We start from the raw sequence: 27,992 nt of genomic DNA on the forward strand, positions 1-27,992 counted from the left end.
AGTGGTAATGCAGCTGAATATTTACCGACATAGAAATGTATTATTAAGTGAAAAAGCAAGTTTCAAGACAATTTGAATTTATTCAGGAAAAAATATGATTATATATAATTACCAGAGGTCAAAGTTTAGAATTTATACCAAATTGAATTTATACCAAATAGCTGTTTGGGGCAGTAGAAATACAGGTAATTATTTGGGGTTTACTTTGATTTTAATATTTCTGCCAGAAGTGTACACTGTTGGTTTAATAAAAACAATAAAAGTTAGAACTAACAAACATCCCATGATACCTCATTGTCTGCAGACTCATTTCAAGCTCCTCTACAAGGCATTTGAGGCCATCTGAAGTCCCTCCCACTGGCGACTGCTTGTTCATCCAGGACACTCGGCTAAGACGTTCCCCTCACCTGTCGGGCTGTTTTCTGTCTTTGTCCACCTGTTCTTGCTTAATAACAACTGCACTGGCTATGGGCCAGGCATTCCTCTAAGGGCTTTTGCACATTATCTCATTTTCCTCACGGCTACCCTCTGAGTGACATGATGCTGTCGTACTCAACAAAAAGATGAGAACACAAGGCTTAGCCAGGTGAGGTGACTTCCATGACCACACAGGTATAGGTAAGGCTGGGACGAGAGTGCTGGCTGGCTGTGCAGATAGCAAGACTCCCGTCCACACCATTCCCCTCCTCTGTCACAGTGATCTTACTTTGTCCCGCTTTCCCTGGGTAGCTCTTAACATGGCATTACTTAAGTCTCAGGCCAGCTGTCAACCCCCTAAGGAAGCCTTCCCTGAATCCTCCCTCACTAACAAGCCAAGCTAGGCTTTCCTCCTCCGTGCCCCTCAACCCTCCTACGCAGAGCATGACCACTGCCATCAGCCATCGCATTAAAATATTCTTCTTCCCGTCTATTGTGAACTCCTGGTTCATGTTTGTAACCCAGTTTGAGCCCCCTAAGAGGCACTCGATCATTATCAGTTAAATGAATTGAACCTCAAATCAATTCATTTCCCCATCTGTCAAAATCTGATCTGGCTCCACTGATTCATCTGCAAAGGATTGCTCCTTCTTTGGAACTGCCACAGTTCAGTGACTTACCAGTTGCTACTCAGTTTCCATTCATTGCATTTTACATGGCTGGAGCCTAAGTAGAGATTGAGTCTTACAGTTCCCTCCTGCCTTCTACTGCCTCCACCGCCATTCCTGTTCATGCATGTGTTGATAAGCTGGGGAGCTTTATTCTGAGTGAAGGATAGAGTGGTAGCAAGCAGGAGAGATGGGACAGGCAATGGAGTGAGGAGCCACAATAACAAAGGACAGGATGGACTGCCCAAGGTTAAGGTCTTCCCACAGGGAAAAGGAAAGCAGGAGAAACACAGTCAACTATTGCTTTGAAGCCCAAGAGATGAAAACCAACCCAGAGCGGAGGAGAAGCACTTGTCTGCAAGCTTTGCCTGAACAGTAGGGTCTGTGTCCAGAGAGAATATGGGTTAGCGCTAAAGCAGTAAGAGCTGTGGCCAGCCGAGCTGGGAATGGACAACCTACCCAGTGCATCTGCCATAGAGTGGTACAAGTCTTCTTCTTCAAGTGGCTTATAGGCATCAGGCCCCTTAGAGAGGGCCAGAGCTCAGAACCATGAGTGGATGTGTGCTAGAGAAAACCAGAGACCCACCCCTCCCCAGGCCATAACTGGGCATATTTTGAAAGGCTGGGAGGATGGCACTGTGATCCTATGGTCAGGATCCTGCAAAATTCTAATATTCATGTTAGCATAACCTTATTTATTACCAAGGCTGGTGAGGTCTGGGGAACTCTGGGTTACATGTAGGTGTCTTTTCTTCATCACAGATATATGAGCTTATTCTGAGCTGGAGCTATGTCCCACTCACTTATGTGTCTCCCATAGGATAATGCTTTGCACATGGTAGAGGAAATTCCCAGTCTCCACTTCAATGCCCCAAATTACCTCATGTCAACCTCTGGAAGGCTTTCCCTAGGAGGAGTCTTCCCAGAGCCCCATGCATGTCCTTGTTCCTCAGGCTGTAGATGAAAGGGTTCATCATGGGGGTCACCACAGCATACATCACTGTGGCTACTGAGTCCTTCATGGAGTAAGTTTGGAGGGGCTGCAGATATACCATACCAAGTGTCCCATAGAAGAGGGAGACCACAGCCAAATGTGAGGCACAGGTGGAGAAGGCTTTGTACTTCCCAGTCACTGAGGGTATTTGGAGAATAGTTCTGACAATCCGGACATAGGACATGATCATGAATCCTAAGGGGGTAAGGAAGATAAAGCAGCCTGTGGCAATCAGCACCATGTGATTGACTTGGGTGTTAGAACACGCGAGCCTCAGCAGGACATACATCTCACAGAAGATGTAGTGGATCTTCCGGGAACCACAGAAGGTCACCCTGGTCATGAGGAGGGTGTGGGTGAGGCCATAGAGGACAGAAAGTGCCCAACACAAGGTGAGGAGCAAAATGCAGAGTCCAGGGCTCATGGCCGTGGTGTAATGGAGGGGGCGGCAGATGGCCACATAGCGGTCATAGGCCATTGTGGCCAGGATGAGGTTGTCCAGGGCCACCAAGGAGACGAGGAAGTAGAGCTGCGTCAGACACCCTGCATAGGAGATGGCTTTGTTCTGAGACTGAAGGCTCACCAGCATCTTGGGGATTGTGTTGGTGACGAAGAAGAGGTCGGTGAAGGAGAGGTTGGCCAGGAAGAAGTACATGGGAGTGTGCAAGCGGGGATCAAAGCTGATGGCCAGGATGATGAGCACATTTCCCACCACTGTGACCATGTACATGGACAGGAACATCCAGAATAGGATCCGCTGCTGCTCAGGACTCTCCGAGATCCCCAGGAGCAGGAACTCGGAGACTCTACTCTGGTTGCTTCCATGCATTTTCCCAACTGTCCGCAACATAGGCAGCAATGAATATGAACATTCATAATAAGCAAAATTAACTATTTCATCAGAATTAAAATGTCTTAGATTAAATTTTATAATTTTAAAAATTTATTATCAAAGTATAATTGATATGCAATTTATATTAGTTTCAGGTGTACAACAGGATTTGAGAATTCTATACATTATACAACACTCACCTCAGTAAGTGTAGTCATCTGTCACCGTATATTATTACAATTTTATCGACTATATTACCAATCCTATACTTTTCATTTCTGTGGCTTATTTTTTAACTGGAAATTGGTACCTCTTAATCTCCTTCACCTATTTCATCCATCCACACACCCACCTCCCTTCTGGCAGCCACCAGTCTGTTCTCTGCATTTAAGAGTCTGTTTGGTGAGTTTTTTTGTTTGTTTCTTTTGCTTTTTATACTCTATGTATAAGTGAAATCTCAGGCAAGGGAAACAAAAGCAAAAATAACCTACTGGAACTACACCAAAATAAAAAGATTTGCACAGCAAATGAAACCATCAACAAAACAAAAAGTCAGCCTAGTGAATGGGAGAAGATATTTGTAAGTGATACATGTAATAAAGGGTTAATATTCAAAATATATAAAGAATTTACACAACTCAACACCAAAACCCCCAAACAATCCCATTAAAAAAATTTTTTTTTAACGTTTATTTATTTTTGAGACAGAGAGAGACAGAGCATGAACGGGGGAGGGTCAGAGAGAGAGGGAGACACAGAATCGGAAGCAGGCTCCAGGCTCTGAGCCATCAGCCCAGAGCCCGACGAGGGGCTCGAACTCACGGACCGCGAGATCGTGACCTGAGCTGAAGTCGGATGCTTAACCGACTGAGCCACCCAGGCGCCCCCAAACAATCCCATTTTAAAAAATGGGCAGACCTGAATAGATGTTTTTCCAGAGAAGACATCTAGATGGCCAACAGACACGTGAAAATATGCTCGACATCACTCATCATCAGGGAAATGTAAATCAAAATCACAATATCACCTCACACCATTCAGAATGGCTAATATCAAAGAGACAAGAAACAAGAAGTGTTGGCAAGAATGTAGAGAAAGGAACCCTAGGGCACTGCTGGTGGAGATGCAAACTGATGCAGTCAGTGTGAAAAACAATATGGAGGCGCCTGGGTGGTTCAGTAGGTTAAGCATCCGACTTCGGCTCAGGTCATGATCTTGCAGTTTGTGGGTTCAAGCCCCGTGTCGGGCTCTGTGCTGACAGCTGGGAGCCTGGAGCCTGCTTCCAATTCTGTGTCTCCTTCTCTCTCTGCCCCTCCCCCTCTTGTACTCTGTCTTACTCTATCAAAAATAAATAAACGTAAAAAAAAATTTTTTTTAACCCAGTATGGAGGCTCCTCCAAAAATTAAAAATATAATATTTTAAGTTAACAACAAACTAATAACAGGCACAAACACATAATGGGGAAAATCTTTACACAATTCAGTCATTCCAGCAACTTCCATTCTGGCATACCTAATATTACAGAAATAATGTCTACGTCTTATTTAAAATTCTATCATCTTACAATTCTCTAGAAATGTTTAAAGATCTGGGGTGCCTGGGTGGCTCAGTCAGTTAAGCATCTGACTCTTAGTTTTGGCTCAGGTCATGCACCCCTAGGGTAGTACTTTAAATTGCGTTATTCAATAAATGGTATTGGGATAGCTGCCTATTTAAGGGAAAACATTAGACCAACATTTCATATTGTACCAAAAACAGTTTAAAAGTATTTAAGATTAGGGGCAACTTGCTGGCTCGGTTGGTTAAGTGACTTACTCTTGACTTTGGCTCAGGTCATGATCTCATGGTTCCTGGGATGGGGCCACACCACACGTAGGGCTCTGTGCTGACAGTGTGGAGGCTGCTTGGGATTCTCTCTCTCTCTCTCTCTGCCTCTCTCTCTCTCTCTCTGCACCCCCTCATCACTCATGCTCTCTCAAAATAAATAAATAAGCTTTAAAAAAAGTATTTAAGATTAAAACAGTTTATTGTGTCTCTTTCTTTTGAAAATCTACTGTAAGTGGAATAAAAGCTTTCAAAAAAATGAGAGAATATAACTAGACTGGATTTAATTTACCAAGTGGAGATAAATAACCACTTCCCATATTTTGATGTCTTTTTTGTTGAGACAAAGAAGGACAAAAAAGCAGTCTTATGAAGTCCTGAGCAAAGAGCCTTGTAGATAGCGATGTGTGTGCAAAGTCCCTGAGGAAGGGTTTGCTGTGTCTACAGAATAAGTAAGGGCCAGTGTGGCAGAGTGAGGAGGGTATCGGTGAGATACGAAGTCATGCAGGCCAGCAGGGTCCAGAGCAGGCTGTCTTGTTAAGGTTTTAAAATTTTATTGTAAGTGCAGTTAGGAGCCGTAAAGGATTTTAAGCAAAAGAGAGTATATATATTCAGCAATTATCTTTCTATTTGTAATTTATGATAGTATTGTAATAATCAGATATGGATGTGGCATTTTTGATCAGATGCTTTTTCACTGTTTACCACTGATAATAATTTTCCTGATATTAAACCATATTGTTTTTTCTTCTTTATAAGTAGGATTGGCCCATAGCTTTCTTTTTGTATGTGCCAGTCTTTTTACTCTTTATTATGACATCTGTGTTAACTTCCATTTTAAACTTGTATTCACTTTATTGTTAACTTCTAATTTGAAATGTACCCATCCCCTTAAATATACATTTTTAAAGATATTCATGGATTCTTTCCAAATAAAATTAGCTTTTTACTGTATTGCAATCTATTAATTATAAGCAAAAAAATTCATTATAGAAATTCAAGCAACACAGAAAAATGTAAAAAAAAAAAAAAAGAAAAAGTAAAAATCACCCCAGATGCCATTGGCATTTTGGTGAAATTCTTTCAGTTTTGTTTTTTCATTAAATCATTTTTATTCACTCAACAATGCACTGGAGAACATTGTCTAAATCAATATTTTCATCATTTTTAATGGTTGTATACTATTTCATTTTATGATAATACCACACATACTTCTATCAATACTCTGATGATGGATATGTAGATTTTTTCCCCCATTTTCTGTTACAGAAATATGGTGAATATTTTTGTACATACATGTTTGGATATATTTTTATAGTCAAAGGGATGCACGCTTTCCATTTTCATACATATTGCCAGAGTGTCCTCCAAAAAGATAGTTTCAGCTCCCACTCCCCAAAGTAATGTCATGGAAACTGTCAGGCTTCTTCATCGTTGCCAATCTCACTTGTGAAACACGTTTTAATTTTTCCAGCTTTCATTACAAGTAAATCAAGATGAAGAGAAAGAAGTTTTTTAATTAACTCAATACCTCAAGGAAATAGCAAAATGGACTTTTTAAGGCTAAGTCACAAGTATTGAGAAAGGTATCTCTTGAAGAAGCAAGCACAATAGTCTTAAATTAGACTGGCAGCTATTGAAGATACTTGAGATCCAGGAACTTTATGCTTTTATGCTAGAAATCACTGTGGTCATGCTGAACATAAAAGCAAATACCAGACTGCTTATAGCTGGTCTTCCAGTGTTCTGTAAATTGAATGTTGTATTTCCTGAAGGTCAGAGAAATCTGCTATAAAGTACATTTTCACACACACACACACACACACACACACGGAGTTACTCTTGAAAAAGATTTTCTCCACATTACTGGGTATTTTCCACACACACCAAAAAGGAGAAAAATGTACACTCAGCAGTGTCATTTTGTGATTCTGGAAACAAACAAAAGAACATGCTTTTGATTAAGTACTTTTTAGTTCTAGAAATTTATCTTAAGACTATAGCCAGAAAAAATGTTAAAAAAAAATGTATGTACGTGTATCAGAGCCTTGTTAGTAATAGGAAAAATGTAGAAACAACATAAACATTCAACAGTAGGTATTTTGCTTAAAAAATTACAGAATAGGGGCGCCTGGGTAGCTCAGTCAGGTTAAGTGCCCGACTTCAGCTCAGGTCATGATCTCGTGATCCCTGTGTTTGAGCCCCGCATCAGTCTCTGTGCTGACAGCTCAGAGTCTGGAACCTGCTTCAGATTCTGTGTCTTCCTCTGTCTCTGCCCCTCCCCTGCTCATGCTGTGTCTCTCTCACTCTCAAAAATGAACAAATGTTAAAAAAACAATACAGAATAGGCAAATCCGTAGAGACAGAAAGTAGACGAGCGGTTGCCAGGGGTGGTGGGAAGGGTGAAATGGGAGTGACTGTTAATGGGTACTGGGCTTCTTTGGGGAGTCACGAAAATGTTCTAAAATTAGATTGTGGCGATAGTTGCACAATTCTGTGACCGTATTAAAACCATTGAGCTGTATACTTTAAATGGGTTAATTTTAATAGTATTGACTTACATCTCAATAAAGCTGTTCTAAAAAATTATGTAATCCATTAAATATATCCATGATTAGGGACATCAAAAGTGATAAAAAAAAAAACTTTTCTCATCTATATATGCAAAGATTTTTGCAATAACAGCTAAATTAAAATTTCAGCTTCCTCTTACACAATAAAATAGAAAACGTGCAGGTTAATCTGTCTCGAGCTAGTGATGTGTACCCCATGTTGTGACGATGAGAAGGAGGAACAGGGAAATACACCCTCCACAACCAGCTAGGTGCCTGGATTCAGGGCTCTCTCAGGCTCCCGACTGATAGGAGTGAGGTTGGAGGCAGGTAACAGGGCTGGACACTCAAGGGACATTGGCCCATCTGCTTTCTAGTCCTCAAGGCAAGTGTCCCCCACACCTTCGTGTGCATCAGAATCACCTGTGATGCAGATATTTTTTTTTAAATTTTTTTTTCAACGTTTATTTATTTTTGGGACAGAGAGAGACAGAGCATGAACGGGGGAGGGGCAGAGAGAGAGGGAGACACAGAATCGGAAACAGGCTCCAGGCTCTGAGCGGTCAGCACAGAGCCCGACGCGGGGCTCGAACCCACAGACCGTGAGATCATGACCTGAGCCAAAGTCGGACGCTTAACCGACTGCGCCACCCAGGCGCCCCGAGTGATGCAGATTTTTAAAAGAGGTTCAGGTCCTTGAGATGAGTCGGTGTCTCTGTGCTGAGAACCAAGTCCTTTTTAGCCAACACCTGGTGGTTCCGATTGTACAGAAATGCTGTTCTGAATCTGTACGACTCAGCAGGTTGAACACTTGTGTGGTCAGGTGGCCTTAGAGGCACAAACCCTTCTGCCGGTCTGCTCAGCAGGAGGGCAGAAGCTGTAGGCACAGTTCAGAAAAGGGCTCCAAACACGGTGTTGGAAAACTGGCCTTTCTCACCTCTTCTGTTGCTCCCTAGCTGCAGCAGCTTGAGGAGGCCATGCAACATCCCCGAGCCTCTCCGTCCCACCCGTGAAGCCTTCCTTGCAGGCTTGGGAACTACATGCAACAGAGCACTGAAAAGATTGGAGGGATTGCTAATTACCTTTAAATACTAAAAGTTAGATTATATGAAGAAGTTTCAAAGTATGTGAGTGTGTTTGTGTGACTGAGAAAGTGGAGAGGAGAAAAGATAATGAAAGGAAGAGAGAGAGAGAGAGAGGCTATGATGTCCAAACCTTACCCACAGCTCTGTGCTGGTCTTAGAGCTCACTGGTTCTGTTGCCTCCACTTTTCTCTTCCATTCAATGAAAATTCACAGTCAGAACACGAAGCATCTTAAGTAAGACTGTGGGATTCAGGGCTGGAGGGTACAGGTGAAAGGCAGAGGAGCTGGTACCTGGATCTTTGGTCCCCTAATAGAGGAGACCAACTGTAAGTCTGTGGGCACCCCAGCAAGGCTGGGGGACCCAAGAGCTGGTGCCTGAGTCTCAAGTTCAGGAAGGAAGGAGCTCAGGTGCCTGAGTCTCAACTGAGTCAGGACTATGTCAGGCCTATTTGTTAGTTTTGGGGCGGCCTCAGGGAAGCAATCCCAAGGCAGCTCCTTCTGACAAACATGGGTAATCACTCCAATGAACAAGGCTATTGGAAATGGGTCTTATTTACAAGAAGTAAACCAGATTCTCCTTCTCTCTTCTTTCACTTTGTTGCCTCCCCCACCAGCCCACTCCCCCTGTTTCCTATTTTTGGTGAATAGGTTGATTTTAGAACTCCCAAACCATAGATCCTTTCAGCCCATTCTCTCTCTCTCTCTCTCTCTCTCTCTCTCTAATTTTTTAACGTTTACTTATTTTTGAGAGAGAGAGAGCACGAGTGAGAGAGGGGCAGAGAGAGACGGAGACAACAGAATCTGAAGCAGGCTCCAGGCTCCAAACTATCGGCATAGAGCTGGTTGGGGCACTCGAGCTCACGAACCATATCATGACCTGAGCCAAAGTCAGATGCTTCACCAACTGAGCCACCCAGGTGCCCCAGCCCGTTGTCTCTCTTACCAAACTCCTAGCACCACTGATTCAGTGATGAAAGGATTCTAGATTCAAACAAGCCCATCTACCCCCCTCCACACCATCTAAATAGAGGAACTGGATTTTTAGCATCCCTGTCTAAAGAACATTTTGTCTTGTCTTCGTATCTCCCTTTGATGGGGAGCTCACTACCTTAAAACCAATTTCAAGGAAAATGCTTCCAGCTTCATGGTTGGAAGTCTCATAGACTTCCATGCGCAGTCCCCATCTAGGACACAGTAATGCCACAGACACACTCCTAGGGGAGAATGATCTCAGGTTGCTCCTGGCTCCACTACTAGTTGGGCTGTGATTCATTTATTGACTTGTTCTAGGCCTCAGTTTCCCCCCCTTGAAATCTAACAATAACAAGCCCTCCACTGGTCAAATGATGAGGTGGTCAGAGCTGCGTTGGTGCCACCACCCAGCGACCCCATGGGGGCAGTGTGGAGAGTTGGGCTCTTGCTGCTGCTGAAGTCCTTGCACTCAGTATTCACAAGCCAAATCCCCTTTTAGGAGCAGCCCAGACAACCAACACCCCTCATCAAAAAACAACCTCAGTTGTGGGGGTCTCCCCTCCCTCCTTCTTATTGTATTCATGTATATTTACTGATGGCAGGCATTGGGCTAGGTGCTGGGGAAACCAAGAATGAGGTGGACATGATTGCCTGCCTTCATGGAGCTTACAGACCGGTACAGAAGAGATCTTCTAAAAGCAAACAGACAAGGAAAAAACTAATCACGACAATGAGTGTCCCCAGGAAACCATAATCCGAGACAGAGAATAACTGGAGGAGGAGTGGCCACTTTCGTAGATTGGTTGGCCAGGGAAAGTGTGTCTGAGAGACGTTCAAGCTGCCACCGGAGGGCCAAGAGGGTGCCAGCTCCTCTGAGAGTCGGGGAAGGAGCCTTCCAGAGAGAGGGAACAGGATCTTCAAAACCACAGACGTGTGTTTGAGGGCTGAAAGAATGTCAGCGCTAGCGGTTTGTCAGCAAGGCTGTGAGTGGAACAGGTTGAGATGGAGAGGTGTGTAGGGGCAGATCAAGCCAGAAAGTCGTCCTGGTTTTCATGCCATAACTGCAACGAGAAGCCACTGGAGCATTTTCAGCTGGGGGAGCGGGACGGTTTGGCTTAGGTTGAATGGACCACTCTGGTTGCTGCAAGGAGACTGGGCTGGAGGCAGACAGGAACAGAAGCAGAGAGAGCAGCGGCCCAGCAAGTAGGGAAGGTGGCCTGAGCTAGGATGGGAGCAGGAGCGATAGGAAGAGAGATGATCTAGCTATGTTTGGAGATGAAATCGTGAAGCCTCAAGAGGGGACTGGATCTTAGAGGTACAAGAAAGGTTAAAATCAAGGATGATCCTTTATTTCTGACTTGGGGGACCTGGGGAGGGAGCATAACGAATTAATATAGAGAAGAGTTTGAGTTTCTGAGAGGTGAGCAGCGTAGATGGCAAGAAGGTATTTAGGTATAAAACCTCTTAGGTGGTGGCACACATTTGGAAGACATTAGCATATAAAAGATACCTAGAAGGGCACCTAGGTGGCTCAGTCCGTTGAAGGTCTGACCCTTGATTTCAGCCCAGGTCATGATCCCAGGGTCATGGGATCAAGCCCCACATCAGGCTCTGTGCTGAGTGTGGAGCCTGCTTCAGATTCTCTCTCTCCCTCTGCCCCTCTCCCCAGTTCTTATGCGCTCTCACTCTCTCTCTCTCTCTCTCAAATGAAAAGAAAAGATGATTAGAGCCATGGAGACATATAATTTGACCCTATAATTCCACGGCTAGGGATACATGTCCTGATAAATCATTCAAAATGGAATCAGCTTATAAACAAAGATATCCGTCACAATACTGTTTATAACTTTAAAAATAAAAGAGCTTAAATGCCCATCAACTAGGAAATGCTTAAGCATATGATGGTACCTATGACAGGTGAAATATTAGGCAACACATTTATGAGCATGGGAAATTTCTTATGTGATAAGACAACAAGAAGGAACACTTTCTATATGTACACAAAAATATTAAAAGTAAATATACCAGTATGTGGCAGGCAGTTGTCTCTGGGTCATGGGATTAGAGGTGATATTTACTTATGCTTGTTTCCCAATGGACCGAGATCTAGGGTATCTCTGGGTGAGAATCACTCATTCCTCTCAAGGTCTGCAGGCCTCGGCCCAAGATTTGGGGCCTAGAGGACATTGCTAGTGCTTGCCTATTGGGAGGTTATTTGGTTAAGGTTCCATTCAGCAAGATTTGGCTTCCTCCAAACTCCTCAGCTCAGATGCTAATCACTGAGAAACTACTACGGTCCATGGATGCTTGCCCAATACATTTGGGATTGGGAGTTTCTTGAACAGTATCCGGAGGAGTCTCTGAAGTCCCTCAGAGCAGCATGACATTGGATAAAACTGACATACAGTCCTCTAGAAACATGATTGCTGGTCACCGGGACTTTAAGTCTCTCAAAGCTACACAGAGACACAAAGAAGCAACCTTAACTAATTATTTGAACATGAGTTGACAAATACATCTGGACAGTATGCCATACGCTTTCATGAGCACTTAAAGGAAAATATCAAGGCCCTTGTCCTCAGTCAAGTATTCAGGCACTCACTTTTTATCTGCAGACATTCGCTGATACCTAATGGGTGTCGATCCCTGCCCTGGGTGATGAGGTCACAGAGCTACACCACATATGGGAGAAGTTGGTTTCCAGGTCTCCTGGGACCAGGACATAAACTTGTGCAAAGACAAGATATCTCAGCCTGGATTCTCTTGGAACCCAGAGACAGGGCTGGCTCCATGGAACCCCCAGGGAACTGAGGAATTAGGCTGCGAAGTTGCATCAGGGGAATCGCACCAGAACCCGTCATCAGACTGCCTCAAGGCTCCATCTGCTTCCTCACTAATGAGGCTCCAGAGAATTTCTGCTTCTTTTGGCTTTCAGGTTCTGACTAAGATGCTGAATCGATCACTAGGGAAAGTCTCTGCAACCCAGTGAAGCCACATAGTAAGTAAAAGGTTAGATTATTTTTAATGTCTCTGAGAACCTGGTCCTGGAGGCCCTCAGAACAACAAGTTATTATCACTCTCTGAAGCACAGTGGGGCACAATCTTTGACCTTTCCCCATCCCAAACAGGGATCTCCAAGAGAGGGAAAATAGTGGTGGGGAAAGTGGTGGTTGCTGCTGTCTCGATTTTTGTTTTCTTTGGGTGTAGAATTGAGTAAATTATAGGCCCCGATTCAAGGCACATTATCACCTCCATTCCTTGCAAAGCATGTCTCTGGCTTCATTGTCTTTTATAAGCTCCAATCTCCACTCACTTCTTTTTCCCCTACATAGGCAGCCACTTCGATATACACATGTATCCCCGAAGAATACATCTGTTTGTATGTTGTGTGTTTTATATACACAAAGAATATTATGTTGTAGATCCCATCATGTTTCTTACTTTTTTGCACTAACACTATTTTTTATGATCCATTCTCCTTGCTCTATGGACACCAACTCCCTGCTTCTCTTACCTCTTTCCAATCCATTCTCTATATACACCAGAGTAATTTTCTTAAAGCTTAAGCTGGTCCCTATCACTTTCCTGCTTAACTCATCTCAAGAACTTCCTATTACTATTAGAAAAAATGTAAAACAGCCTGTAAGTCCTGCCTGGCCTCACTCCGACACGTATCTACAAGCCCAACCACTATCCTTCTCTTTCTATTGTTCCCAAAACTTCAGCGGTACTGACTTTCTCTCAGTTCTTTGAATTTACAGAGCTATTTCATCTCAGAGCTTTTGTCTTTGTTTTCCCTCTGCCTGGAACTCTTTCCTCAGCTCCTTGAATGGCTTTCTCTTTCTCAGCCTTTGAGCTTCAGCTCAACTGCATAAATTGATACAACCATTTTGGAGAGTCTTTGGCAAAACATTATTATTACCTTGGGTCAGGTTCCCTGGCTTATGGGAATTGTGAGAGTGGTCTATCGAAGGAGTGCCCTCAGAAGAAGATGGGGGTAAGTAGGGACTCAGCACATTAGTTTCAGCCTGGTCTTCAGAGGAACTCAAGAACATAAATCGCATCCAATGAATCAAATCCATCCAGAGGTAAGGAGCTAGCTTTGTCTACCCAGTGTCAGCCAGTCCTCGGCCACTGGCTCCCCCTCTACTTCCCAGGGCAGTAAAAGGGGGGGGGGCTGCTTAACTTCTACCACCAGAGAAAGGGCAGTCATAAGTCATTAGCAGCCAACATTCACAGCAGCTGGTAGGCAGGGATGAACCAACCAGTGAAAAGCACCAACAGCATGCACTAGTAGGGTTTAAGGTGCACCTCGCCCTCCTTCCAGCAATTCATACTTATCAATATACTCTAGAGAACTTTCATTCACGTACCCAAAGAGAAATGTACAAGAAAGTTCATTTCAGCATTGTTTACAATGGTGAAAGCTAGAAATAACCGAAATATCCTTCAACAGGAGGATAGGTAGACAAATAGTAGCATAAACCTATTACAGCAGGAAAAATAATGAACTTGAGTATGTGGATCAACATGGACAAATCTCAAGGACATAATCTGAGTGAAAATAGCAAATTTCAGAATACATACTGGATGATACCATTGAAATAAAATTTTGAAATATGAAAAACAATGCTAACTCCTTTTGTGGGTGCACAACTTTCAAGTAAAATTATAAAAACATGCATAAGAATGACAAATACAAAGTTAAAGATAGTGATTACCTCTGGAGAAGGAAAAACTAACATGGGATTAGGAGTTCAAAAGTTCTCTCAACGGTAATTCTAATGTTTTATTTAAACACACACACACACACACACACACACACAAGGGCACCTGGGTGGCTCAGTCAGTTCAGCCTCCAACTTTTTTTTTTTTTAATATAGTTTATTGTCAAATTGGCTAACATACAGTGTGCCAAGTGTGTTCTTGGTTTTTGGGGGTAGATTCCCATGGTTCATCGCAACAACCTCTTTGACCTCAGTCACAGCAATTTCTTGCTTAACACATCTTCAAAGGCAAGGGAATTAAAAGCAAAAATGAACTATTGGGACTTCATCATGATAAAAAGCTTATGCACTGCAAAGAAACAATCAACAAAACTAAAAGGCAACCAATGGAATGGGAAAAGATATTTGCAAATGATATATCAGATAAAGGGCTAGAAGCATCCAACCAACCCTTGATTTCAGTTCCGGTCATGATCTCACGGTTTGTGAGTTTGGGCTCCGCATTGGGCTCTGCACTGACAGTGCAGATTGGGATTCTCTCCTCCACCCTCTGACAATAAATAAATGAACCTTAAAACTAACTAAATAAATACACACACACACACACACACACACAAATACACACAAAATGACATTTTAAGATTACTAAGCTGAATAGTAGATACACGATTATTTTTATTCTATCTACCAGCCCATGTATTTGTAATCTCACTTTAAAAAATTATAGAGAACATCTATTCATGTAGCTCTATGTATACCTAGAGTGATACTTCTTTTACCTCGTAGTCCACTGTATGCATCCACCAGATTTTATTTATCCATTTGCCAAAGTGGTGAACACCTAACTCCACACTGCTATAAATAACACTGTGATGAATAGCCTTGTGTATGTTTCTCTATAGACTCTAAGACATATTCTCTTAAGCATACACCTGGGAATGAGGCTACTAGGTAATAGGAGATAGATAATAATGATAGATAGATAGATAGATAGATTCATGGATGGATGAATATGTGTATATATACACTATATATACTTATAATGTATATCCTAGTAGAGATAATGAGGAGGGAAATCCATAGGTACTTAGCAGAATTTTATATATATCTCATATATATACATTTAATTTTAATTTTGCTCTATATAGTTAATTTTAGTTTTGAAAAAGTATGTTTATATAGAAATATATAAAAATATATCTATAAATATATGTAATTTTAATTTTGCTAGACATATTTAATTTTAATTTTGTCGAGGACTGATAGATTGCTCTTTTGATTGTCTCTACTAGTTTGCCTTCCCATCCTAGTACATGCTGTTGCTACTTTTCTCATATTCTCACCCACTTAGTATCATCAGACTCTAGTTTGACGGTCCAATTGGTGTAAAGATCATCCCACTACTTTCTGATTTACCAGTGAGGTTTAACATTTCTTCATATTTTGTTAACAATTTGGGTTTCTCTTTATGAAATTTCCTTCTTATATACTTTACCCATCTTTGTTCTAGATTTTATTTCTATCTTCCTTTGGCAGAAGCTTCTTATAAATTCTAGGTATTACTCCTTTGTTGGTTTTCTTTTTTTTTTTTCAAGTTTATTTATTTATTTTGAGGGAGACAGAGACAGTGCAAGGGAGGGAGGGACAGAAAGAGAGGAGACAGAGAATCCCAAGCAGGTTCCATGCCATTAGCATGGAGCCCTACATGGGGCTCAAACTCCTGAAACCATGAGATCATGACCTGAACTGAAAGCAAGAGTCGGATGCTTAACCAACTGAGCCACCCAGATGACTCTCCTTTGCTGGTTTTAAAATAAAGCTTCAGGACACCTGGGTGGCTCAGTCAGTTAAGCACCCGACTTCCACTCAGGTCATAATCTTGCAGGTTTGTGAGTTCGAGCCCCACAAGGGGCTCTGTGCTGACAGCTCAGAGCCTGGAGCCTGCTTTGGAAGCTGTGTCTCCCTCTCTCTCTGCCCCTCCTCCGCTCACATTCTGTCTCTCTCTGTCTTTCAAAAATAAACATTAAAATAAGATAAAATTAAGTTTCTATGAACATTTGTGTCCAGGTTTTTTAATAAACATAAGTTTTTCTCTCTCTGGGATAAATTCCAGGGAATGCAATTGTTGGGTTGTATAGTACCTGCATGTTAGTTTCATAAGAAACTGCCAAACTACTGTGTAGACTGGCGGTAACATTTTACATTCCCACCAGCAAAGTATGAGTGGTGCAGTTTCTCTAGATCCTCACCAGCATTTGATGTTGTCACTGTTTATTTTAGCTATTCTGACAAATGTGGTTCAATCAGCCTTTCCCTAATGGTGCTGAACATCTTTCCATGTGCTTATTTGCCATCTGTGTATCCCCCGTGAAATATTTGTTCATACCTTTTGCTTATTTCCTGATTGTATTTTTTTAACTGTTGTATTTTGAAACATCTTTATACATTCTAGACACTAGTCCTTTGTCCCTTTTACCGTTTTGAACAAACTGTAAAAACCTCACTCCCTTGAAGGAATCCACTAAATAAAAGCTGTGATTGCCTTCTGACATTTTGTGCTCCTTATACAGTAGGCCCACAGGAAAAGATAGGTGTCACTTTCCTAACTAGGACTATTGACAATGATTAACAGGAAGATAGGGTTGCTACTACTTGGGGACAGGAAATAATATGCCTTAAACCTAGGGTATTCACTTGGGTATTTCTTAGTGTTTCCATGTACAGTAATAAATGTTAATGAACAATTTCAGTCACCTGCTACAAAAAGACAAGAGTAAGAACTCACACCCTTCAGGCATGAAGGTCTTATATATTCTACCAGTGGAGAGTAGAGATAACAAACTTTATTCATAACCTTGGGACAACCTACAGTAATGGGGACTGTGTCTTGTCTCACTAACCTTTTGCTTAAAACTTTCCAGCTCATAACTGGCCATCACCTTGAAGGCTATTCTGAATTATGGGTTGTATACCTACCCTAGTTGGGAATAAGTGAAACTCAATGGATTTTAACAAGAGCAAATGGAGTCCCTTTATTATAGAATATATTTATTTATTTATTTACAGTAATAAACTCTTTGCCATCCAATATTGACCTTACTTGCTAATATTCTGATCATTGGCCCACTTTCCATGACCTTGCTAATTGAATTTTAGTGAACTAGAATAAAAGGCTGCACGGACTTTTAGAATTGGAAACATTGCAAAAGACATTTCTCCTTGTGAAAAGTGATAAGTAAAATAAATGAGTAAATAAGCAACTCTTAACATATTAACTTTAAAGCACGAAGCAAAATCTTGATTTTCCTTAACAATATCAAAGTCATGAAGGGACTCAGGGAGGGGAGTTGTCATAGACATATGTGGGCGTCAGAAGTGAAAAGCCTGAGGTAGAGACTTCCCTGGAGGGCATGGAGGACACCTGCAGTATCACCTCGGAGGTCACTGGCCCAAGGAAAAGAAGACTTTGCCCCTGAGACATCTCGCCAGGGCACACTTCATGTCCTTGTTCCTCAGGCTGTAAATGAAGGGGTTCAGCAGGGGAGTTATCACTGTGTACATGACAGCAGCAGCCGTATCCTCTTCTATGGAGTTGGAGGAAGAGGATGAGGGGCACAGATAAGCCCTGATCACTGTCCCAAAGAAGAGGGCAACAACAGCAAGGTGGGACCCACATGTAGAAAAGGCTTTGTGCCTTCCCTGGGCAGAGGGGACTCTGAGGATGGCTGAAACAATGTGGATATACGAAACCAGGATGAGAATAAAGGGGATCAAAATGACTGCTCCTCCCAAGAAGAGCAGCACAAGCTCATTGACCTGAGTGTCAGAGCAAGACACTTTCATCAGAGGTCCCAGATCACAGAAGAAGTCAGGAATGATCTTCTTAGAGCAAAAGGAAAGTCGAAAGATGAGGAAAGTGTGGGTCATGGCAACAAGACTCGTAAGGACCCAGCAGGCAGTAACCAGGAGGGTGCAGCGCTGGCGGCTCATGACTATCTTATAGTGGAGAGGGTGGCAGATGGCCACGTAGCGGTCATAGGCCATTGTGGCCAGGAGAAAGATGTCCATGTCCCCAAAAGTCAAGAAGAAGTAGAGCTGGACCAAGCATCCCGCATAGGAAATGGACCTGCTCTGGGTCTGGATATTCACCAGGGCCTTGGGCACGGTGGTGGAGGTGAAAAGGATGTCAGCACAGGACAGGCTGGCGAGGAAGAAGTACATGGGTGTGTGAAGACGTGCGTCAGTGCCAATGGCCAGAACGATGAGCAGGTTCCCAGTCACGGTGACCACATACATGCACAGGAACAGCAGGAAGAGGATGCGCTGCTGCTCTGGCCGCTCTGAGAGTCCCCAGAGGAGGAACTCCAAGATGCTGGTCTGGTTCCCTCCTGCCATGAGCCCAGAAGCTAGAGAAAGAGACCTCCACTGAGACCCATGAAAACTCTCTAAACATACTTTACTCTAGATGATTAATAGGTATGCCATTCTCTGAACCCGAGAGAAGAATGAATGACCGTATTGTATCTGTACTGATCACACATTGTGTGCACTGTATATTTTTATTAAAACTTACTAAATACAATGTGCTAGGAAGTGTGAGAGACACAATTTAAGAGAATTAAAGTAGATTTCTTTCCTGGTTTATTTCTCCACACTCCGTTCTGTCCCAGATTTCTTTAGTTGTAATTTCTGTTTCTTCAGCTATACTCTCAAGGGCGTCAAGAAGTTTTCATTCATTCACTCATTCATTTATTCATTCATTCCACAGAGACTAAGCACCAGCTCTGGACCTGGTAGAGTGCCAGGCAAGTAAGACACTGATAATCCTTACCTGTGGAGAATTTTCAATCTAATGGGATAGACATAACTGGCTATGTTGAAATCCTATAAAAAATTTTTTTAATGTTTTCATTTATTTTTGATAGAGAGAGAGAGAGAGACAGAGCACAAGCAGGAAGGGGCAGAGAGAGAGGGAGACACAGAATCAGAAGCAGGTTCCAGACTCTGAGCTGTCAGCACGGAGCCCAATGCGGGGCTTGAACTCATAAACTGTGAGATCACGACCTGAGCTGAAGTTGGACACTTAACCAACTGAGCTACCCAGGTACTCCTAAGTCCTATAATATTTTGATTCAGGGTTCTCTACCCATTCAACTGCCCACAAATCACTCTCAGACCCCAGACAACCTGTTCTGATCCTTCATGCCCAAAATTTCATATCATCCATTCTGCCAGAAATCAATTTAACAATCAGCTTTTAAATAAAGATATGTACAGGTAACTCTTCTTCAGTTATCTGTGATAACAAAAAAGAAACCATAATCTCCAATCTCCAAAATCTCCAAAACTGGTTGTGTACACACACACACACACACACACACACACACATCTCTGAGACAAAGCAGACTGAGGCAGAAAAGGAAGGCTTTCTGGGCCATAAATGTAGTTTTGGATCTTAGCAGATGGATGAGGGCAGCCTATCGAGGCAAACTCTTGAACAAAGGCCAGGCAGTAGGAAGCCCTAGACAGGGTCAGAGATGGGGTGGATAGGTTTCGAGCGTGAAGTAGAGGAAGGATTGTAATGTAAGAGAATGTTAGAAAGGGAACTAAGAGTCAAATTTGGGAGTGTTTGGAATGGAAAGTAAAGAATCTGGAACTTTATTCTGTATGTTAGAAAGACCACAAATGCTATTTTGAGCAGGAAGTGCTCTCAGTGCTTGAGTGGGCTCAATACATGAAAATCGCACTTTCCCATGTGTGGAACCAACTGAGGGTTAGTCATGGAGTCGGTCAGTCAGATGGAGAAAAAGAATCATCTTTGTTACTGAAAAAGACTAGGTTGGAGAATGCATCTCAGCTGTGTTCACTAAGTGAGTTTTGTAATACTCTTCCAAAATTAAATCTATTTCCCTTTCACAGGCTTAGCTGGACTATCATGGGCCACCGCACAGGGGAAGAGCCTGCATTAGTAAAACATGAAATGTGGAAGAACAAAACAAAGTGAGTTTTTCCTGAAAGTGATCAGATTCCTAATGAGAACAGAGAAGCTAAGGCCCAAAATTCAGCATTTAGAGAAGTCACTCCAGGTATAAGGAGAGCAGAGGGCCAGGGCTATTAGTCTAGAAAGATACATCCATCCTCCAACGTAGATCAAGTGAGACCATGAGGGAAGGGAAGGGGGGGAAATAGAGAGGGAGGGAGCCAAACCATAAGAGACTCTTAAAAACTGAGAATAAACTGAGGGTTGATGGGGGGGTGGGAGGGAGGGGAAAGTGGGTGATGGGCATTGGGGAGAGCACCTGTTGAGATGAGCACTGGGTGTTGTATGGAAACCAATTTGACAATAAATTTCATATTAAAAAAATAAATACATAAAATAAAAAGTTAAAAAAATAATAAAAATAAAAAGTAAATAAGAAGAGGGGCACCTGGCTGGCTCAGATTGTAGAGCATACGACTTTTCATCTTGGGGTCATGAGTTCAAACCCCAATTGGGGGTAGAGTTTACTCAAAAAAAATTTATCCTTAAAAACACTTTAAAAAAAGAACAGAGAAAACTAAACAAATGAATAAGATATGTGTGTGAATGTATGTATATGAATTTTAAGTATAAATATATATGTATGTATATGTAAATGTGTATATATAACATATATCACTGTGTTCCAGTAACAGTAATAAATACACTTTACTTTCAAGTTCCTAAAGAGCATCTAAAAAATAGACAATACACAAGGCCACAGAGAAAACTTCAAAAAATTCCACAAAGCAGTAATAACTCAATTCTCTGACAAAATTTCAACAAAAGTAGACACTATTAACAAAGTCAAAAAACAAAAATAGCCATTCAACCTGGAAAAAAGTTTCAAACACCTCTATTAACTCTCAAGCCCAAAAGAGAAATAAAAACCTAAATTTCAGAGTTTTAGAAAACAATAATAGCAATGCTGTGCACCAGAGTCTATGCAATATAATCAAAGTAATCAAAGGAAAATTCATTGCCTTAAACACTTATGTGAGTAAGAGTAAATAATACATGAATTAGACACCTGACACAAAATGAACAACAAAAATAAACTGTATGTGGACAAGATTAAAGCAACGTGGAGTTTAAAATCAGAAAACAAATAAAGTAAAACCAACACAGAACAACAACAAAACAGTTTTTTGGTCTTTTTCAACAAGTGGTGCTGGGACAACTGGGTATCCATCTGCAAAAGAATGAATTGGGACCCCCTACCTTAGATCAGACAGAAGTAACTCAAAATGGATCAAAGACCTAGCTGTAAGAGTTAAAAATATAACAATCTTAGAAGAAAATATAGACATAAATCTTCATGACTTTGGATTAGGCAATAGTGTCTTAGATATGACACCAAAGCACATTCAAAAAAAAAAAACCCCAAAACTGCATCTCATCAGAACTTAAAACATTTGTACTTCAAAGGACACCATCAAGAATGTGAAAAGAGATGTGGGAAAGAAGATGGCAGCGTAGGAAGACGCTGGCCTCACCGCGTCCTGCTGACCACTTAGATTCCACGCACATCTGCCTAAATAACCCAGAAAGCCGCCAGAAGACTAGCAGAATGGACTCTCTGGAGCCAAGCGTAGACAACAGGCCCACGGAAGAGGGGCCCTTCCCAAAGCGGACGCCCCCCCCAAGGCAAAGCGAGCTGAGTCTGCCCCTCCCGCCCCTGTGCATCTTGCGGATCCACCCGGCTCATACACCAGATCCCATCAAAGCAGCACCACAAGCCTGGCAGTGTGCAAGTAGCCCAGACAGGGGCCACACCAGTCCACAGTGAGTCCTGCCCCTGGGAGAGGGGAAGATAAGGTACACACCAATCTGACTGTGGCCCCAGCGGTGGTCTGGGGACAGATATCAGGTCTGACTGTGGCCCCACCCACCAACACAAGTTACTCCAGACAGCACAGAGGAAGAGCCCTGCATTTCCGCGCCACTCCAGGGACTATCCAAAATGACAAAACGGAAGAATTCTCCTCAAAAGAAACTCCAGGAAGTAGTGACAGCTAATGAACTGATCAAAAATGATTTAAACAATGTAACAGAAAATGAATTTAAAATAATAGTCATAAAATTAATCGCTGGGCTTGAAAAAAGTATAGAGGACAGCAGAGAATCTATTAGTACAGAGATCAAGGGACTAAGAAACAGTCAGGAGGAACTAAAAAATGCTATAAATGAGCTGCAAAATAAAATGGAGGCGACCACAGCTCGGATTGAAGAGGTAGAGAGAATAGGTGAGTTAGAAGATAAAAGTATGGAAAAAGAGGAAGCTGAGAAAAAGAGAGTTAAAAAAAATCCAGGAGTATGAGGGGAGAATTAGAAAACTAAGTGACACAATTAAACATAATGATATACGCATAATTGGGATTCCAGAGGAGGAAGAGAGAGGGAAAGGTGCTGAAGGTGTACTTGAGGAAATCATCGCTGAGAACTTCCCTGATCTGGGGAAGGAAAAAAGCATTGAAATCCAAGAGGCACAGAGAACTCCCTTCAGACGTAACTTGAATTGATCTTCTGCACGACATATCATAGTGAAACTGGCAAAATACAAGGATAAAGAGAAAATTCTGAAAGCAGCTAGGGACAAACATGCTCTAACATATAAAGGAGACCGATAAGACTAGTGACAGATCTATCTACTGAAACTTGGCAGGCCAGAAAGGAATGGCAGGAAATCTTCAATGTGATGCACAGAAAAAAATATGCAGCGGAGAATCCTTTATCCAGCAAGTCTGTCATTTAGAATAGAAGGAGAGATAAAGGTCTTCCTAAACAAACAAAAACTGAAGGAATTCATCACCACTAAACCAGCCCTACAAGAGATCCTAAGGGGGATCCTGTGAGACAAAGTACCAGAGACATCACTACAAGCATGAAACCTACAGACATCACAATGACTCTAAACCCATATCTTTCTATAATAACACTGAATGTAAATGGACTAAATGCTCCAACCAAAAGACATAGGGTATCAGAATGGATAAAAAAAACAAGACCCATCTATTTGCTGTCTACAAGAGACTCATTTTAGACCTGAGGACACCTTCAGATTGAAAGTGAGGGGATGGAGAACTGTTTATCATGCTACTGGAAGTCAAAAGAATGTGAAAAGACAACCCATAAAGTGGGAGAAAATTTTGCGAATCATATATCGGATAAGAGATTTTCATCTGGAATATAAAAAGAAAAATCACAGCTTAGAAAGACAATTACTATGATTTTAAAGTGAGCAAAGTATCTGTGTAGACATTTCCCCAAAGAAGACAGTCAATAAGAACATAAGAAATGTTCCATGTCATTAGCCATCAGGGAAACACACATCAAAACCACAATGAGACACCACTTCACTCTCCTCTAGAATGGCTAGAATCAGTAAATCAGATAAGAAGTGTTGTGGAGGGTCGGGAAAACTTGGAACCCTTGTACACGGCTAGAGTGGATGTAAAATGTTTCAGTGTCTTTGGGAAACAGTCTACAAAAGGCTAACCATAAAATTACTCATATGACCCAGAAATTCCACTCCTACGTATACCCAAGAGAAATGAAAACATACATCCACACGAAAACTTGTACACAGATGTTCGTAGCAGCATCATTCATAACAGAAAAACTGAGAATGACCCAGATGTCCATCAACTGGTGAATGGATAAATAAAATATAGCATATCCATAAAATGAAACAGTACTTTGTATTAAAAAGAAATGAAGTACTTCTACATGCTACAACATGGGTGTACCTTGAAAACATTACACTAAGTGAAAGAAGCCAGACACAGGACAACATATTGTATAATGCAGTTTCGATAGAATTTCCCAAACAGGCAAATGTAGAGAGACAGCAAGTAGATTAGTGACTGCCTAAGGCTTGGAGGGATGGACACGTGGGGGTGATAGCTAAGAAGTGTAGGGTTTTTTCTGGGGGTGATGAAAATGTTGTAAACTTATGGTGATTGTTGTACAATTCAGTGAATACAGAATGTGATAAAAGCCATTGAACTGCACACTTTGCATGTATTGGATGGTATGTGAATTGTATATACTGGAAAAAAAGCAATCTAAGAGATAAGTCACTTGTTAACCCAATCAAGCAAAAATAAAAGGGGAGGAGTAGGGAGAGAAATGCACAAATAAACTAAACAAGAAATGACAAGGGGGACATAAACTGAAAAAGAAATTATTTAAAATCACAAGACTATTTAGCTAGAGTCCATGCAAATCAATTTGTAATTCTAGATGAAATGAAAAATCCTTGGAGACTACGATGTACCAAAATTAACCCTGGTAGAGGTGAAAAGTATAAGCCAACCAGCTTCCACAAAAAAAAAAAAAAAAAAAAAAATACATGTTAGGGCACTTGGGTGGCTCAGTTGGTTAAGTATCTACTCTTGATTTCAGCTCAGGTCTTGATCTCATGGTTCATGAGACAAGCCCCACATGGGGCTCTGCACTAACAAAGAGATTTTTTATAGCACAGTACTATAAATGTGTTTTCCTTATGATCTTCTTAATAACATTTTCTTTTCTCGAGCTTACCTTACTGTAAGAATTCAGCACATAATACATATAACATAACAAAATATGTATTAATTGAATGTTTATGTTATGAGGAAGGCTTCTGGTCAGCAGTAGGCTGTTAATAGTTAAGTTTGGGGAGAGTCTAAAGTTAGGGACAGATTTTCATATTGGGCGGTTCAGCACCCCAACCCTGACCTTGTTCAAGGATCAAATGTAATCCTCCTTCAGGGATGGTGGAAAACAACCAACAAAAATACAATATAGCCTACCTGTCAAAGAGCTGCTCCCTAAAGAAGTGTCAGGATCACCGAGTTGAACAGGAGATCCCACAAACTTTAAAAGATAGACAATTTCTTTTCCTTTCCTTTTTTTTTTTTTAATTTATGTATTATTTTGAGAGAGGGAGAGGGAGACAGAGAGAACAGAACAGAGAGAGAAGGAGAGAGAGAATCCCAAGCAGGCTCTGTGCTGACAGCATAGAGCTCAATCTTAGAACCTTGAGATCATGATCTGAGGCAAAATCAAGAATCAGATGCTTAACTGACTGAGCCACCCAGGTGCCCTGGCAATCTCCTTTTCTAGTCGGAATATAGAAAGAGAAGACAAACTTCCAAAATCTTATCATAAAGCAGGGATAATGCTGATTTTAAAATCTGATAAGTATTGTACAAAAAAAGATTTCTGGAGGACATACAAAAGTCAACTGAAAAACAGTAAGACTAGCGAGAATAGTAACATGTAGAATCAACATAAATGAATCAGTCTGTCCATATATAAAAACAATATCCGGTTAGGAGATGTTTTGAAAGAGAATAACCCATTTATAATAGCAAACGAAAAAGGCTAAGTACCTAGGAGAAAAAAAAAAAACACTTAAAAACAAGTGTTTAAGACCAATATGAGGAACACTTTACAACCCTAAGTAAAGCATTGATTCAGGTAAGAATAAAGAGGATATCAAACGGGGGTAAAGCCATTCAGTGAATGGTTGATGGGGAACTGGGTATTTGTATATGTCAAATTAACACCACGCAGATTCTTTCCTGGTCACAAGCGGGGAAAATGTGACTTTACGATGGAGGAATCAAGTTATCATTTCACAATTCCAGTGGTGAATCTTAGTATCGGCCAATCATGACACACAATATAACATGATGTGTTTTAGCCAAAAACATTTAACTTAAATGTTGTCAAACTGCTAGAATAACTTCCAGTTACAGAAATACAGGATGTGAGAGGAAGCTGGCTTCAAAAGGAAACACTCACAGAAGTCCTAAAGGTATGACACCACAGGAATGTCTCTTAAGCTTTTATGTGCGTATGAGTCACCAGGGGCACACTAGTCAATGCAGACTTGCATTTCAGTGGGTCTGGGGGCAGGGAGGGGGTCTGATAATCTGCATTTCTAACAAGCTCCCAGGGATGCCGCTGCCCCTGTCAGTGAACCTGACTTCGAGAAAGAGGAGACTGTAATAATCACTTCAGTCAGTCACTGTTGGGAAAAAATGAATTACTAGAGAGGAAGAATCTATAACAAGATTTATAACAACCAGATGCAATGCAAGGTCCAGGATAAAATTCCTATTTTGACAAACCAACTGAAAAGGACACCTCTGGGGATAAGTGGAGAAATTTCAATATAAACTAGGAGTGGATAATAATAAAGAAATGATTATTAATTGGGTTGGTGTGAAAATGCTATGTAAGGCACATGGAAACGGTTTTTTTAAAGAGATATACGCTGAATATTTAGGGATGTAATATGATATCTATAATTTACTTTAAAACATTTCAGCAGCAAAATGTGAATTTATAAAATCTACATAAAGTACAAATAATATTAACATGGAGACTCCAGCGAAGATCATCCGGTTTGAAAATACAAACTTGAAATTTTCTCCAAAATTTGAAATGAAAGGGACAGAGATAAAAATCATGGGCAAGGAAATAGTTAGAAAACCAAATTCCAATGTAAGAATTTAAGAAACCCCCTAAAAAATAAAGCAAAATATGTGAGTCTGATGCAAATCGTATTAAATTGGGAAGAGTCCTGCATTTGAAAATCTAAATGGGTTCTCTAAATTCCGCACATAATTATTGAAGGATAAAAGACCCGCAAATTGTCATATCCTGGAATGTTTAAATGTCAAAGATAACCACTTCTGAAACTATTTTAAGTAGTGATCAACATTTAGTGAGAGCTTACTCTCCAGAGCACTTTCCTGAGTGTACTTGTTATTGTCTTGTTTAACCTTTACATCACACTACAAAGTAGAAACTATCAGCACCATTTATAGAGAAGGAGACTGGTGTTTAGAAAAATTAAGTAAAAATAAGTTGTTTAGTTCACACAGTTTGCAAGTGGTAGAGTCAAGACTCAAACCCAATGCCCTGAAAATCTAAAACCTCAGTTCTTACCTTCGATGACATCAAGTTGCGCCCCCTCATCTCCTAGGTAAGCGCAAAGCTTCTTCCTCCCCCTTCAAAGGGGAGGTCTGCCTTCAGGCATTGCCAGTTCCAATGCACAGCAGTCATTCGATGGACAGATACTACTGAGTGTGAAGCAAATGCCGGGGTGGTGGGAACATCTGAGGATACAGAAAGATGATATAAAGGAGGCTGGATGAAAGAAGATCTATATGACAGATTTTCTCCATTCTAGCAAAAACAAGCTAGAAGTAGAAACGGGAAAATTTCACAGGGGCAATAGCAAAACTCCTAAGTGCAACAAGAAAGTGTAAGACCTATAGGAAGAAACCTAGAAACCTGGATGGAAGAAGATCAGTCAAGATACAAAAAAATGGAAAGAAGGACCATGTTCTTAGCTGGGAAGAATTTAATAACATAAAAATTCTAATCCTCCCCAAGTTGAAATCTAAATATAATAGAATTCCAATTTAATTACTGAGTCTCAACATTTACATCTCAGCTCAAAATCTTTTCCTCAGAGTCCTTTCTTGACAACTTCCTTTTAAAAAGCCACTCTCACACCCCATTGAGTGCTCTCTCCATCCTGTGTCAGTGCTTATTAATTTCATGGCACTCACTACATGCTGACATTATATTGTTCACATGTTTCCTTTTCCTTGGTCTTTTTTTCTCTCTGTGAAATTTCCTTGTTTGGCTTGCTCACAACTGTGTTGCCTCAAAGAGTGGTGGTCGTAGGCTAGAAACTCAATATGCACTTGTAACTTGTAATGTGTGTGTGTGTGTGTGTGTGTGTGAGAGAGAGAGAGAGAGAGAGAGACAGAGAGAGACAGAGTATGAGCGAGGGAGGGGCAGAGAGAGAGGGAGACACAGAATCTGAAGCAGGCTCCAGGCTCAGCTGTCAGCACACAGCCCGATGCGGGGCTCGAACTCACGGACCGCGAGAT

The 27,992-nt window shown here is 41.4% G+C and overlaps 2 protein-coding genes across 2 annotated transcripts; both read right to left on the reverse strand.

Moving 5' to 3' along the window:
- Positions 1 to 60: 60 nt before the first annotated feature.
- On the reverse strand, positions 61 to 27,855 carry LOC101096182 (olfactory receptor 1D2). Its single transcript, XM_023244383.2, has 2 exons — positions 27,037 to 27,855; positions 61 to 2,916 (listed from the first exon to the last, which is right to left on the reverse strand). The coding sequence occupies exon 2, from the start codon at positions 2,906 to 2,908 to the stop codon at positions 1,967 to 1,969; it is 942 nt and encodes a 313-aa protein (XP_023100151.1). The 5' UTR covers positions 2,909 to 2,916; positions 27,037 to 27,855; the 3' UTR covers positions 61 to 1,966.
- Positions 17,196 to 18,470, reverse strand: LOC101096427 (olfactory receptor 1P1-like). The gene has a single exon (XM_003996403.4). It carries the CDS (start codon positions 18,465 to 18,467, stop codon positions 17,514 to 17,516), a length of 954 nt encoding a protein of 317 aa, XP_003996452.1. The 5' UTR covers positions 18,468 to 18,470; the 3' UTR covers positions 17,196 to 17,513.
- Positions 27,856 to 27,992: the final 137 nt, after the last annotated feature.

The sequence above is a fragment of the Felis catus genome, chromosome E1, assembly GCF_018350175.1.
Source record: "Felis catus isolate Fca126 chromosome E1, F.catus_Fca126_mat1.0, whole genome shotgun sequence".
Taxonomy (NCBI): Eukaryota; Metazoa; Chordata; class Mammalia; order Carnivora; family Felidae; genus Felis; species Felis catus.

Excerpts from the sequence above, each read along its gene's own strand:
- LOC101096182 (XM_023244383.2), bottom strand. The coding sequence starts at position 2,908 with ATGCATGGAAGCAACCAGAGTAGAGTCTCCGAGTTCCTGCTCCTGGGG.
- LOC101096427 (XM_003996403.4), bottom strand. The coding sequence starts at position 18,467 with ATGGCAGGAGGGAACCAGACCAGCATCTTGGAGTTCCTCCTCTGGGGA.